Genomic DNA, 12,236 nt, shown 5'->3' with positions numbered 1-12,236 from the left:
CCCTTCGTCGTATAACTGAAATGTTGGATGCACTCATTCCTTGGATACGAATAACTGTAGATTTATTTTTCTGTACTATTGTCTATTCTTACACATAATTAAATTGAATAAAAGACAGCTTACTGCCCTTACTCTTTAAGAGTTGCATTGGTAAAATACAGTATATTCTGTGATGATAATGTTCATTGAACCCCTAAAAAGCATTTTTTTGTTTGTGGTAAAGAATCTTTTTTTCTTTATTTTTTTTGTGTGTGTTCTTAGCTGGTCCAAATGTGCCCAATTCAAACACCAAAAAGACTCAAAGCAACAATGCAGAAAACAAGCGACCTGATGAAGAAAGGGAAAGTGGACGGAAATCAAGCAGTACTGTAAGAGTACCCCCAAGCCCTCTATCTGGATTAGAGAGAAAGAGGACCACTCCAACACCATCTACAGTGAGTTTTTTTGTTTACTTAAATTATATGATTCATGCTGAGTTCAGAATGTGTTTTTCTACACTATATGTACTTGTGTTTTAGATTATATCTTCAAGACAAAATTGTATTGACTTTTAAGATGGGCTAAGAAATTAAATATGATGTAACCATTAAAAATCTGTAGAGGCAGGGCAATGAGAAGCTCAGCTTGTATAACTGCCATGCAGCCTTCCCACCTGCTGAGCTGTACTGACCTACCTTCAGACCCAAAGGTGCCTACCTCCTCCACAGTTGAGGACCACAACATCTTTAAAGTCAGCTCCCTGGCTGTAGTACCAGGGTAACACCTGTGCTCTGCATCTTTCCTCCATTTGTCTCTGCCTTCAAGTACCCAAAACATCAAAGAAAGCAACAACTTAGGTATTGGAGGGTGCAGGGTGAATGTATCTAATGTGGTGTAATTTTCTTCTTAAACGGGAAGAGTCCACAGCTGCATTCATTACTTTTGGGAATTCAGAACCTGGCCACCAGGAGGAGGCAAAGACACCCCAGCCAAAGGCTTAAATACCTCCCCCACTTCCCTCATTCCCCAGTCATTCTTTGCCTTTCGTCACAGGAGGTTGGCAGAGAAGTGTCAGAAGATTGAAAGATAGTCTCTTATGGAGGGTAGTACTCTTCAAAATGGGACTGGAGTTTTAAGTAATCCTGTCAGTCTCTCAGTTAGGGCATGGATGAAGGTTAGAGTCCGGAGATGCAGGGAGTGTCGTCTCTGTGAAACCATCCGACTCATGTTAACAGCTCCTTAGCAATCGGCGTTGACGATTTTGGCTGCCTGCTTTTCTTCACTCAAGTCCATGTCAGAAGCGCTGCTACTATCTGTCACACTTGAAGGGCTGTGTTCCTGTTCCACGGCGTGAATTCCGGTAAGATTGTTTAATTTTATTTCCATATGTAAATGTAATGTTGTTGAAAGAAGTCAGGGTCCCAGTGGGACTCGTTATCTTAAAATTAAATCAAGGGTAAATATCTCCTGTGGGGGGCTATTGAACATGGGGGACTTTAATCATGTTTGTTATATGATCTATCTGCTAATGTGTAGTGATACTTGGGCTCATGGCTATTCACATAACGGCCTTATAATCAGACTGCAGGGTCCTTTTGGAATGGCGCGCCTTTTTTTGCGGGCTTACACGGCGTGCCTTGTGACCGGGTGTGGTCACGTAATTCCATTTCCGTACCCTGACCGAGTGGCAACGAGAGAGTTGGTTGTCTGGTTCACAGGAGGTGGTGAGTGCCCCAGCCATTGTGGGTGTAAGGTGTCGTTAGCTTTTGTCCATATTTGCAATTTTAGAGTATTCGTAAAATATATTTCTCCAACATAGGTGTGTCCGGTCCACGGCGTCATCCTTACTTGTGGGATATTCTCTTCCCCAACAGGAAATGGCAAAGAGCCCAGCAAAGCTGGTCACATGATCCCTCCTAGGCTCCGCCTACCCCAGTCATTCTCTTTGCCGTTGTACAGGCAACATCTCCACGGAGATGGCTTAGAGTTTTTTAGTGTTTAACTGTAGTTTTTATTATTCAATCAAGAGTTTGTTATTTTGAAATAGTGCTGGTATGTACTATTTACTCAGAAACAGAAAAGAGATGAAGATTTCTGTTTGTATGAGGAAAATGATTTTAGCAACCGTCACTAAAATCCATGGCTGTTCCACACAGGACTGTTGAGAGCAATTAACTTCAGTTGGGGGAACAGTGAGCAGTCTCTTGCTGCTTGAGGTATGACACATTCTAACAAGACGATGTAATGCTGGAAGCTGTCATTTTCCCTATGGGATCCGGTAAGCCATGTTTATTAAGATCGTAAATAAGGGCTTCACAAGGGCTTATTAAGACTGTAGACTTTTTCTGGGCTAAATCGATTCATTATTAACACATATTTAGCCTTGAGGAATCATTTTATCTGGGTATTTTGATATAATAATATCGGCAGGCACTGTTTTAGACACCTTATTCTTTAGGGGCTTTCCCAAATCATAGGCAGAGCCTCATTTTCGCGCCGGTGTTGCGCACTTGTTTTTGAGAGGCATGACATGCAGTCGCATGTGAGAGGAGCTCTGATACTTAGAAAAGACTTTCTGAAGGCGTCATTTGGTATCGTATTCCCCTTTGGGCTTGGTTGGGTCTCAGCAAAGCAGATACCAGGGACTGTAAAGGGGTTAAAGTTCAAAACGGCTCCGGTTCCGTTATTTTAAGGGTTAAAGCTTCCAAATTTGGTGTGCAATACTTTTAAGGCTTTAAGACACTGTGGTGAAAATTTGGTGAATTTTGAACAATTCCTTCATGTTTTTTCGCAATTGCAGTAATAAAGTGTGTTCAGTTTAAAATTTAAAGTGACAGTAACGGTTTTATTTTAAAACGTTTTTTGTACTTTGTTATCAAGTTTATGCCTGTTTAACATGTCTGAACTACCAGATAGACTGTGTTCTGAATGTGGGGAAGCCAGAATTCCTATTCATTTAAATAAATGTGATTTATGTGACAATGACAATGATGCCCAAGATGATTCCTCAAGTGAGGGGAGTAAGCATGGTACTGCATCATTCCCTCCTTCGTCTACACGAGTCTTGCCCACTCAGGAGGCCCCTAGTACATCTAGCGCGCCAATACTCCTTACTATGCAACAATTAACGGCTGTAATGGATAATTCTGTCAAAAACATTTTAGCCAAAATGAACACTTATCAGCGTAAGCGCGACTGCTCTGTTTTAGATACTGAAGAGCATGACGACGCTGATAATAATGGTTCTGAAGGGCCCCTAACCCAGTCTGATGGGGCCAGGGAGGTTTTGTCTGAGGGAGAAATTACTGATTCAGGGAACATTTCTCAACAAGCTGAACCTGATGTGATTACGTTTAAATTTAAGTTGGAACATCTCCGCATTCTGCTTAAGGAGGTATTATCCACTCTGGATGATTGTGACAAGTTGGTCATCCCAGAGAAACTATGTAAAATGGACAAATTCCTAGAGGTCCCGGGGCTCCCAGAAGCTTTTCCTATACCCAAGCGGGTGGCGGACATTGTTAATAAAGAATGGGAAAGGCCCGGTATTCCTTTCGTCCCTCCCCCCATATTTAAAAAATTGTTTCCTATGGTCGACCCCAGAAAGGACTTATGGCAGACAGTCCCCAAGGTCGAGGGAGCGGTTTCCACTTTAAACAAACGCACCACTATACCCATAGAGGATAGTTGTGCTTTCAAAGATCCTATGGATAAAAAATTAGAAGGTTTACTTAAAAAGATGTTTGTTCAGCAGGGTTACCTTCTACAACCAATTTCATGCATTGTCCCTGTAGCTACAGCCGCATGTTTCTGGTTCGATGAGCTGATAAAGGCGGTCGATAGTGATTCTCCTCCTTATGAGGAGATTATGGACAGAATCAATGCTCTTAAATTGGCTAATTCTTTCACCCTAGACGCCACTTTGCAATTGGCTAGGTTAGCGGCTAAGAATTCTGGGTTTGCTATTGTGGCGCGCAGAGCGCTTTGGTTGAAATCTTGGTCAGCTGATGCGTCTTCCAAGAACAAGCTACTTAACATTCCTTTCAAGGGGAAAACGCTGTTTGGCCCTGACTTGAAAGAGATTATCTCTGATATCACTGGGGGTAAGGGCCACGCCCTTCCTCAGGATCGGCCTTTCAAGGCAAAAAATAAACCTAATTTTCGTCCCTTTCGAAGAAACGGACCAGCCCAAAGTGCTACGTCCTCTAAGCAAGAGGGTAATACTTCTCAAGCCAAGCCAGCTTGGAGACCAATGCAAGGCTGGAACAAGGGAAAGCAGGCCAAGAAACCTGCCACTGCTACCAAGACAGCATGAAATGTTGGCCCCCGATCCGGGACCGGATCTGGTGGGGGGCAGACTCTCTCTCTTCGCTCAGGCTTGGGCAAGAGATGTTCTGGATCCTTGGGCGCTAGAAATAGTCTCCCAAGGTTATCTTCTGGAATTCAAGGGGCTTCCCCCAAGGGGGAGGTTCCACAGGTCTCAGTTGTCTTCAGACCACATAAAAAGACAGGCATTCTTACATTGTGTAGAAGACCTGTTAAAAATGGGAGTGATTCATCCTGTTCCATTAAGAGAACAAGGGATGGGGTTCTACTCCAATCTGTTCATAGTTCCCAAAAAAGAGGGAACGTTCAGACCAATCTTAGATCTCAAGATCTTAAACAAGTTTCTCAAGGTTCCATCGTTCAAGATGGAAACCATTCGAACTATTCTTCCTTCCATCCAGGAAGGTCAATTCATGACCACAGTGGATTTAAAGGATGCGTATCTACATATTCCTATCCACAAGGAACATCATCGGTTCCTAAGGTTCGCATTCCTGGACAAGCATTACCAGTTCGTGGCGCTTCCTTTCGGATTAGCCACTGCTCCAAGGATTTTCACAAAGGTACTAGGGTCCCTTCTAGCTGTGCTAAGACCAAGGGGCATTGCTGTAGTACCTTACTTGGACGACATTCTGATTCAAGCGTCGTCCCTTCCTCAAGCAAAGGCTCACACGGACATTGTCCTGGCCTTTCTCAGATCTCACGGATGGAAAGTGAACGTGGAAAAGAGTTCTCTATCTCCGTCAACAAGGGTTCCCTTCTTGGGAACAATAATAGACTCCTTAGAAATGAGGATTTTTCTGACAGAGGCCAGAAAAACAAAACTTCTAGACTCTTGTCGGATACTTCATTCCGTTCCTCTTCCTTCCATAGCGCAGTGCATGGAAGTGATCGGTTTGATGGTAGCGGCAATGGACATAGTTCCTTTTGCGCGCATTCATCTAAGACCATTACAACTGTGCATGCTCAGTCAGTGGAATGGGGACTATACAGACTTGTCTCCGAAGATACAAGTAAATCAGAGGACCAGAGACTCACTCCGTTGGTGGCTGTCCCTGGACAACCTGTCACAAGGGATGACATTCCGCAGACCAGAGTGGGTCATTGTCACGACCGACTTCAGTCTGATGGGCTGGGGCGCGGTCTGGGGATCCCTGAAAGCTCAGGGTCTTTGGTCTCGGGAAGAATCTCTTCTACCGATAAATATTCTGGAACTGAGAGCGATATTCAATGCTCTCAAGGCTTGGCCTCAGCTAGCGAGGGCCAAGTTCATACGGTTTCAATCAGACAACATGACAACTGTTGCGTACATCAACCATCAGGGGGGAACAAGGAGTTCCCTAGCGATGGAAGAAGTGACCAAAATCATTCTATGGGCGGAGTCTCACTCCTGCCACCTGTCTGCTATCCACATCCCAGGAGTGGAAAATTGGGAAGCGGATTTTCTGAGTCGTCAGACTTTGCATCCGGGGGAGTGGGAACTCCATCCGGAAATCTTTGCCCAAGTCACTCAGCTGTGGGGCATTCCAGACATGGATCTGATGGCCTCTCGTCAGAACTTCAAAGTTCCTTGCTACGGGTCCAGATCCAGGGATCCCAAGGCGGCTCTAGTGGATGCACTAGTAGCACCTTGGACCTTCAAACTAGCTTATGTGTTCCCGCCGTTTCCTCTCATCCCCAGGCTGGTAGCCAGGATCAATCAGGAGAGGGCGTCGGTGATCTTGATAGCTCCTGCGTGGCCACGCAGGACTTGGTATGCAGATCTGGTGAATATGTCATCGGCTCCACCTTGGAAGCTACCTTTGAGACGAGACCTTCTTGTTCAGGGTCCGTTCGAACATCCGAATCTGGTTTCACTGCAGCTGACTGCTTGGAGATTGAACGCTTGATCTTATCGAAGCGAGGGTTCTCAGATTCTGTTATCGATACTCTTGTTCAGGCCAGAAAGCCTGTGACTAGAAAGATTTACCACAAAATTTGGAAAAAATATATCTGTTGGTGTGAATCTAAAGGATTCCCTTGGGACAAGGTTAAGATTCCTAAGATTCTATCCTTCCTTCAAGAAGGATTGGAAAAAGGATTATCTGCAAGTTCCCTGAAGGGACAGATTTCTGCCTTGTCTGTGTTACTTCACAAAAAGCTGGCAGCTGTGCCAGATGTTCAAGCCTTTGTTCAGGCTCTGGTTAGAATTAAGCCTGTTTACAAACCTTTGACTCCTCCTTGGAGTCTCAACTTAGTTCTTTCAGTTCTTCAGGGGGTTCCGTTTGAACCCTTACATTCCGTTGATATTAAGTTATTATCTTGGAAAGTTTTGTTTTTAGTTGCAATTTCTTCTGCTAGAAGAGTTTCGGAATTATCTGCTCTGCAGTGTTCTCCTCCTTATCTGGTGTTCCATGCAGATAAGGTGGTTTTACGTACTAAACCTGGTTTTCTTCCAAAAGTTGTTTCTAACAAAATCATTAACCAGGAGATTATCGTACCTTCTCTGTGTCCGAAACCAGTTTCAAAGAAGGAACGTTTGTTGCACAATTTGGATGTTGTTCGCGCTCTAAAATTCTATTTAGATGCTACAAAGGATTTTAGACAAACATCTTCCTTGTTTGTTGTTTATTCAGGTAAAAGGAGAGGTCAAAAAGCAACTTCTACCTCTCTCTCTTTTTGGATTAAAAGCATCATCAGATTGGCTTACGAGACTGCCGGACGGCAGCCTCCCGAAAGAATCACAGCTCATTCCACTAGGGCTGTGGCTTCCACATGGGCCTTCAAGAACGAGGCTTCTGTTGATCAGATATGTAGGGCAGCGACTTGGTCTTCACTGCACACTTTTACCAAATTTTACAAGTTTGATACTTTTGCTTCTTCTGAGGCTATTTTTGGGAGAAAGGTTTTGCAAGCCGTGGTGCCTTCCATTTATTTGACCTGATTTGCTCCCTCCCTTCATCCGTGTCCTAAAGCTTTGGTATTGGTTCCCACAAGTAAGGATGACGCCGTGGACCGGACACACCTATGTTGGAGAAAACAGAATTTATGTTTACCTGATAAATTACTTTCTCCAACGGTGTGTCCGGTCCACGGCCCGCCCTGGTTTTTTTAATCAGGTCTGATAATTTATTTTCTTTAACTACAGTCACCACGGTACCATATGGTTTCTCCTATGCAAATATTCCTCCTTAACGTCGGTCGAATGACTGGGGTAGGCGGAGCCTAGGAGGGATCATGTGACCAGCTTTGCTGGGCTCTTTGCCATTTCCTGTTGGGGAAGAGAATATCCCACAAGTAAGGATAACGCCGTGGACCGGACACACCGTTGGAGAAAGTAATTTATCAGGTAAACATAAATTCTGTTTTTCTGTGAGGAATATAAAATGGCCCGGGTTATTCATGCCCATCAGTTATGTTCTGATTGCTGTTCTAAAGTACTCTCTTCCCCCGAAGCAGGGAATGTAGAGTGTGTTGAGCCATCCGCCCGTGAGGCGTGTGCCCCAGAACCTTCTTTTGCTACGCAAGCAGGTGTCCCTAGGGCCGTTACTCCTTCTCCGGAAGGCGGCCTGTTTCCTCCAGAGGTTATGGCATGGTTTCGCATGGCCATATCTAAGGCGCTGGTGTATTTATATCTCCCAAGAGAAGTATTTTTAAGATACTGTCCGTGTTCTGTTAACCAGGGTCTGTCAAGCGTGAGATCGCCTGAGTCAGTTAGATCTTCTGGGGAAGTGATGGCCTCTGAGGCTTCAGGGGCCCCTCCCTTGGGGCCGTGGTTGTCCATCGATCCGGCGCAAGAACATGTTGCCTTACGTTATAGATTGGCACGTCTTGGTGTTCTACTAAGACATGTTTTGGCGGTGCAGGAGGATTCCGGTCCTACTGGGCCAAGAGATCCTTGGTCTTCCATGCCGGATGACAGACTGGGTTAGACGTATGGGGATGAAGCCAATCTCCTTGAAGTCCCCGTTTTTTTTTTTTTTTAAAGTATCGGTTCCAATTCTGAGCTTAGGAGAATAGGGCCTCTGATCGGCTGGTCCTATTAGCGCACCCATTCTCCTTGGGTGTTCACCCTCGGGTGCTATCTTCATTTTCTTTTATCCGGTTAGGATGTGTTTAATTTGTTTAAGCTCATATCTGTTATGATTTTCCTTTTTGGGAACGTTTCTTCTCTGGAACTGATACTTGCGAATTTATGGTCGCGTAAGCACTTTTTTGGAAGTTGCACAGTACTATATAATGACATAGTTGTGTTTATAGTTTATCGATCCCTTCGGGGGCTTCAATTTTTCTTGGACCTTGAACGGTTTCGAAGTGTTCTCGTTCCAGGCGGCTACTGCTCAGGCGCTAGCTGCTGTTCCTTACGGTTCATGTCACCCACGTGGTGCCAGTTTGCTGGTTACCTTGTCAGGTGCTGCGTTGTTCACTTTGGTAAGTGTTAGTTTGTTCTTGTTACATTACTAGACGTCAGAGGGACTACATCGGTCCTTCCCCTGTTCCTACTGTCTAAGAGGTTCCGGACTCGGAGCCTACTGATGCTCCTTGTGGAAGGCTCTTTGGCCTGGCTACCGAAGTTCTTCCATTTCCCACTGGTTTGGAGGTTTGGATGACCTGTGGGGGTCGGGGTACCAGATGGATGACGATTTTCGTTTTCACTCTTGGTATCTTCTGGATGTCTGCTTTTTTGTGGCCTAGTTGCGGTACCTCTCGCAGGTTGCTGGGGCTACTTGCTGCCCTTCCTGGGTGGTCAGGTCATCTGTGTCTTCCTTACCATTCCCATTTTAGGATGTTGCACTCTCTCTAGGGAGCGCAGGGGTTGGGGTTACTCCCTGTTGTTTTTCCTCCAGCATTTCCTGGTTGTCTAGTATGCCAGGAGTTGTGAGGCTCCCATCGTTCTTCCTGTGAGATACAGGATTTTCTAGGAGGCTGATCCTTTAGGGGTCTTGGTAATATTATCACTTCTCATCCTAAGGGCTTGTAGGGAGAGGTAGGTCAGTTGGTAAAATACCTTGACCTTATCAGCCCTTCTTCATTCAAATGGAGTCTGTCCTGTGTAATCCCGTAACCTTAGCGGGGGATGTTCCTCTTGGACTCTCTAAGAGATCTAGCCCTTTAGGTTTACAAGCAGAGGGTCCTGGTTTCCGACGCTCCCCCGGGTGCTAGTTGTCCTTTTCTTAGGCCTTTTAAGATGTCTTTCTAGGCTTTCTGGTCTTAACCTATTCAAGCGTCCAATGTCTAGGGACATTGGGATGTGGGATGCATTGCCCAGGGGGCTCTTCTCCTTATGAGGTAACTTACCAGTTACTCAGGGCGTTTGAACTTCGACCGGTTTTGGGTTCTGGGGGTCAAGTTTTCGACCATACCGCTTGTCTCCGAGTTCGGAGTCTGGACCTGGATCGGTCCCGGCCGGTTCAGTTTCAAACCTTTTTAGGTTTGAAGACATCCACTTGTCCCTTCTGCTATCTACCTGAAGGTTAGCTAGCGGTCTTTCCGGTGGGATCTGTCAGTGATCGTCGGGCAGTTATTGCACCTTGATGTGGGCTTGTGGTTGTCTGTTCCACTGAGCTGTCGGTATGGCCGAATGGTCTCTTATCACTTGGTTTCACCGTTCTCTAATCTCTTCTCCATGCCTATGGCTGTGGAAGCAGTTCCTTTGCGTTTGTCCTCCTTCGGGGAGTTTTCTGTATACAGTTTTCCATTGAGGCCCTGAGGTCCTTCTCTTGTCGTGCAAGAGGTCCTGGGGCTGCATTCTGGTACTGGGATGCTGTGGTTTAGTGTCTATCTCCCTGGTTTGGGAGTGGTCCCTCTTAGGAGGGAGCTGTGTAGGGGTTCTGGAACCCGAGTACATAGTGTTAACGTCATTTCTTCTGGTCAAGCGTGATTTAAATTATGTTCAGAGTTGTTCCCCATGGGGTCGTTCCCTTTTAGGCCCCTCCCTTTTCTTCTGAGGTGTGGTCTGAAGAATTTTATATTCTTTGTTTTCGGATGTTGCCAATCCTTTTGGACTGGGTACGTTTCCTCGGAGTGGGGGTCAGGGATCTGAATGCTCTGCTGAGTCTTGACTGTGTACTTCCAATTGATGCAGGTCTATGTAGCCTATGGGATCTCTACCCTGCCTAGTAGTTGAAGGCTTGGAGTTTGAGCTGCTGTCGCAGCTTTCTATAATGGTTTCCTGCTTTTGGTATGGGGTTCACAGTATTTCATCCCTCCACTGATTTCTTATGCTGCTGGTTGGATGTTCTTAGAAGGAGTGAGTTGCCGTCGATATTTTCAACATTCTCTGTGGGTTGATCTTCCACGATGGCTCAGGGTGTGTTTTCACAAGATAGCTTTTTTCCTGATATTTAGTTTATTTATATCCTTGTCTACGGGCTTCGACTTTCTTCAGCTCCATATGACTTCTTCCTCTGTTTACTTTTTAGCAGTTGTCTGCTAAACTATGGTAAGGTGAGGAGCTGGTGGCTTCCTTGAAGCACCATAAGTCGTATGGTGTTGTGTCAGGGAGCTGAGGGTAGACCTTGATTCTTTTCCGTGCTTGCCTTTTCATAGGTGTGGAGTTGTTCCCTGGTCCTTGTCCTTGTCCTTCTAGGGAGTGCTTCCCTGGGTGGTTGTCTTTAGCAACCTTGGGTTTGCTTTACTCGTTTTGAGATTTTTTTACCATAGTTGGTGATCCTTTGGATACCTTATGGGTCCTCCGTTTTCCTTTCGAGGGTAGGGTAAGTCTCTTCCTTCGGGTTGGGGATTAATTATGTGTGATCAGAATACTCACGGAACTTGGTTCCTGTGGGGTTTTTTTTTGTGCTCAATGGATTCTAGAGATTCTGAGTAGTCTCTAGGACGGCCTTGGGTAATTTCAGGCTGTGGTGCCCTTCAAAGAGGCCGCCTTCTGTACTTGCCCTTTGTTTGCATTCAGTGTCCTCCCTGGCTTGGGTATTGTTTTCCCAAAAGTAATGAATGCAGCTGTGGGCTCTTCCCGTTTAAGAAGAAAATCTTAAATTATGCTTACCTGATAATTTTCTTTTCTTCTGATGGGAATAGTCCACAGCTCCCCGCCCGTGTTTTTTTCTATTGGGCAGCCATATTTTAATTTTTATTCTTCTGGCACATTTTTCACCTGATATTTCTCCTACTATTCCTTTTTCCCTTGGCATAATGACTGGGGGATGAGGGAATTGGGGGAGGCATTTAAGCCTTTGGCTGGGGTGTCTTTGCCTCCTCCTGGTGGCCAGGTTCTGAATTCCCAAAAGTAATGAATGCAGCTGTGGACTCTTCCCATCAGAAGAAAAGAAAATGATCAGGTAAGCATAATTTAAGTTTTTTAGTGAAGATGGGTATGTAGAAGCAATTTCATATCATTTTATGTCTAAATACGGCCTGGTGTCAGTTTTGTAGACAGCTGGCACTATGGGCGTGTAGAGGCTAAGCATCTAATATACGGTCTCATGTCAGCAGGTTAAAGGGACAGTCAAGTCCAAAATAAACTTTCATGATTCAGATAGGGCATGTAATTTTAAACAACGTTCCAATTTACTTTTATCACCAATTTTGCTTTTCTCTTGTTAAGTGTATCCAGTCCACGGATCATCCATTACTTGTGGGATATTCTCCTTCCCAACAGGACGTTGCAAGAGGATCATCCACAGCAGAGCTGCTATATAGCTCCTCCCCTCACTGCCATATCCAGTCATTGTCTTGCAACTCTCAACAAAGATGGAGGTAGTAAGAGGAAAGTGGTGTATTATAGTTAGTTTTTTAACTTCAATCAAAAGTTTGTTATTTTAAATGGTACCGGAGTGTACTATTTTATCTCAGGCAGCATTAGAAGAAGAATCTGCCTGCGGTTTCTATGATCTTAGCAGAAGTAACTAAGATCCACTGCCGTTCTCACATATTCTGAGGAGTGAGGTAACTTCAGAGGGGGAATGGCGTGCAGGTTATCCTGCAATAAGGTA

At 45.0% G+C, this 12,236-nt stretch overlaps 1 protein-coding gene across 1 annotated transcript in view; it reads left to right on the top strand.

Moving 5' to 3' along the window:
- The window catches only part of MARK2 (microtubule affinity regulating kinase 2), a gene marked incomplete at its 5' end in the record, with an annotated part of 681,669 nt that overhangs the window by 267,712 nt on the left and 401,721 nt on the right, over positions 1–12,236 (top strand). The window contains 1 exon segment of the mRNA XM_053720068.1: positions 262–434. Coding sequence (XP_053576043.1) covers positions 262–434 — 173 coding nt within the window.

The sequence above is a fragment of the Bombina bombina genome, chromosome 7, assembly GCF_027579735.1.
Source record: "Bombina bombina isolate aBomBom1 chromosome 7, aBomBom1.pri, whole genome shotgun sequence".
Classification (NCBI taxonomy): domain Eukaryota; kingdom Metazoa; phylum Chordata; class Amphibia; order Anura; family Bombinatoridae; genus Bombina; species Bombina bombina.
Note: the sequence above shows the minus strand (reverse complement) of the source record. Positions and strands in the feature narration are given on the sequence as shown.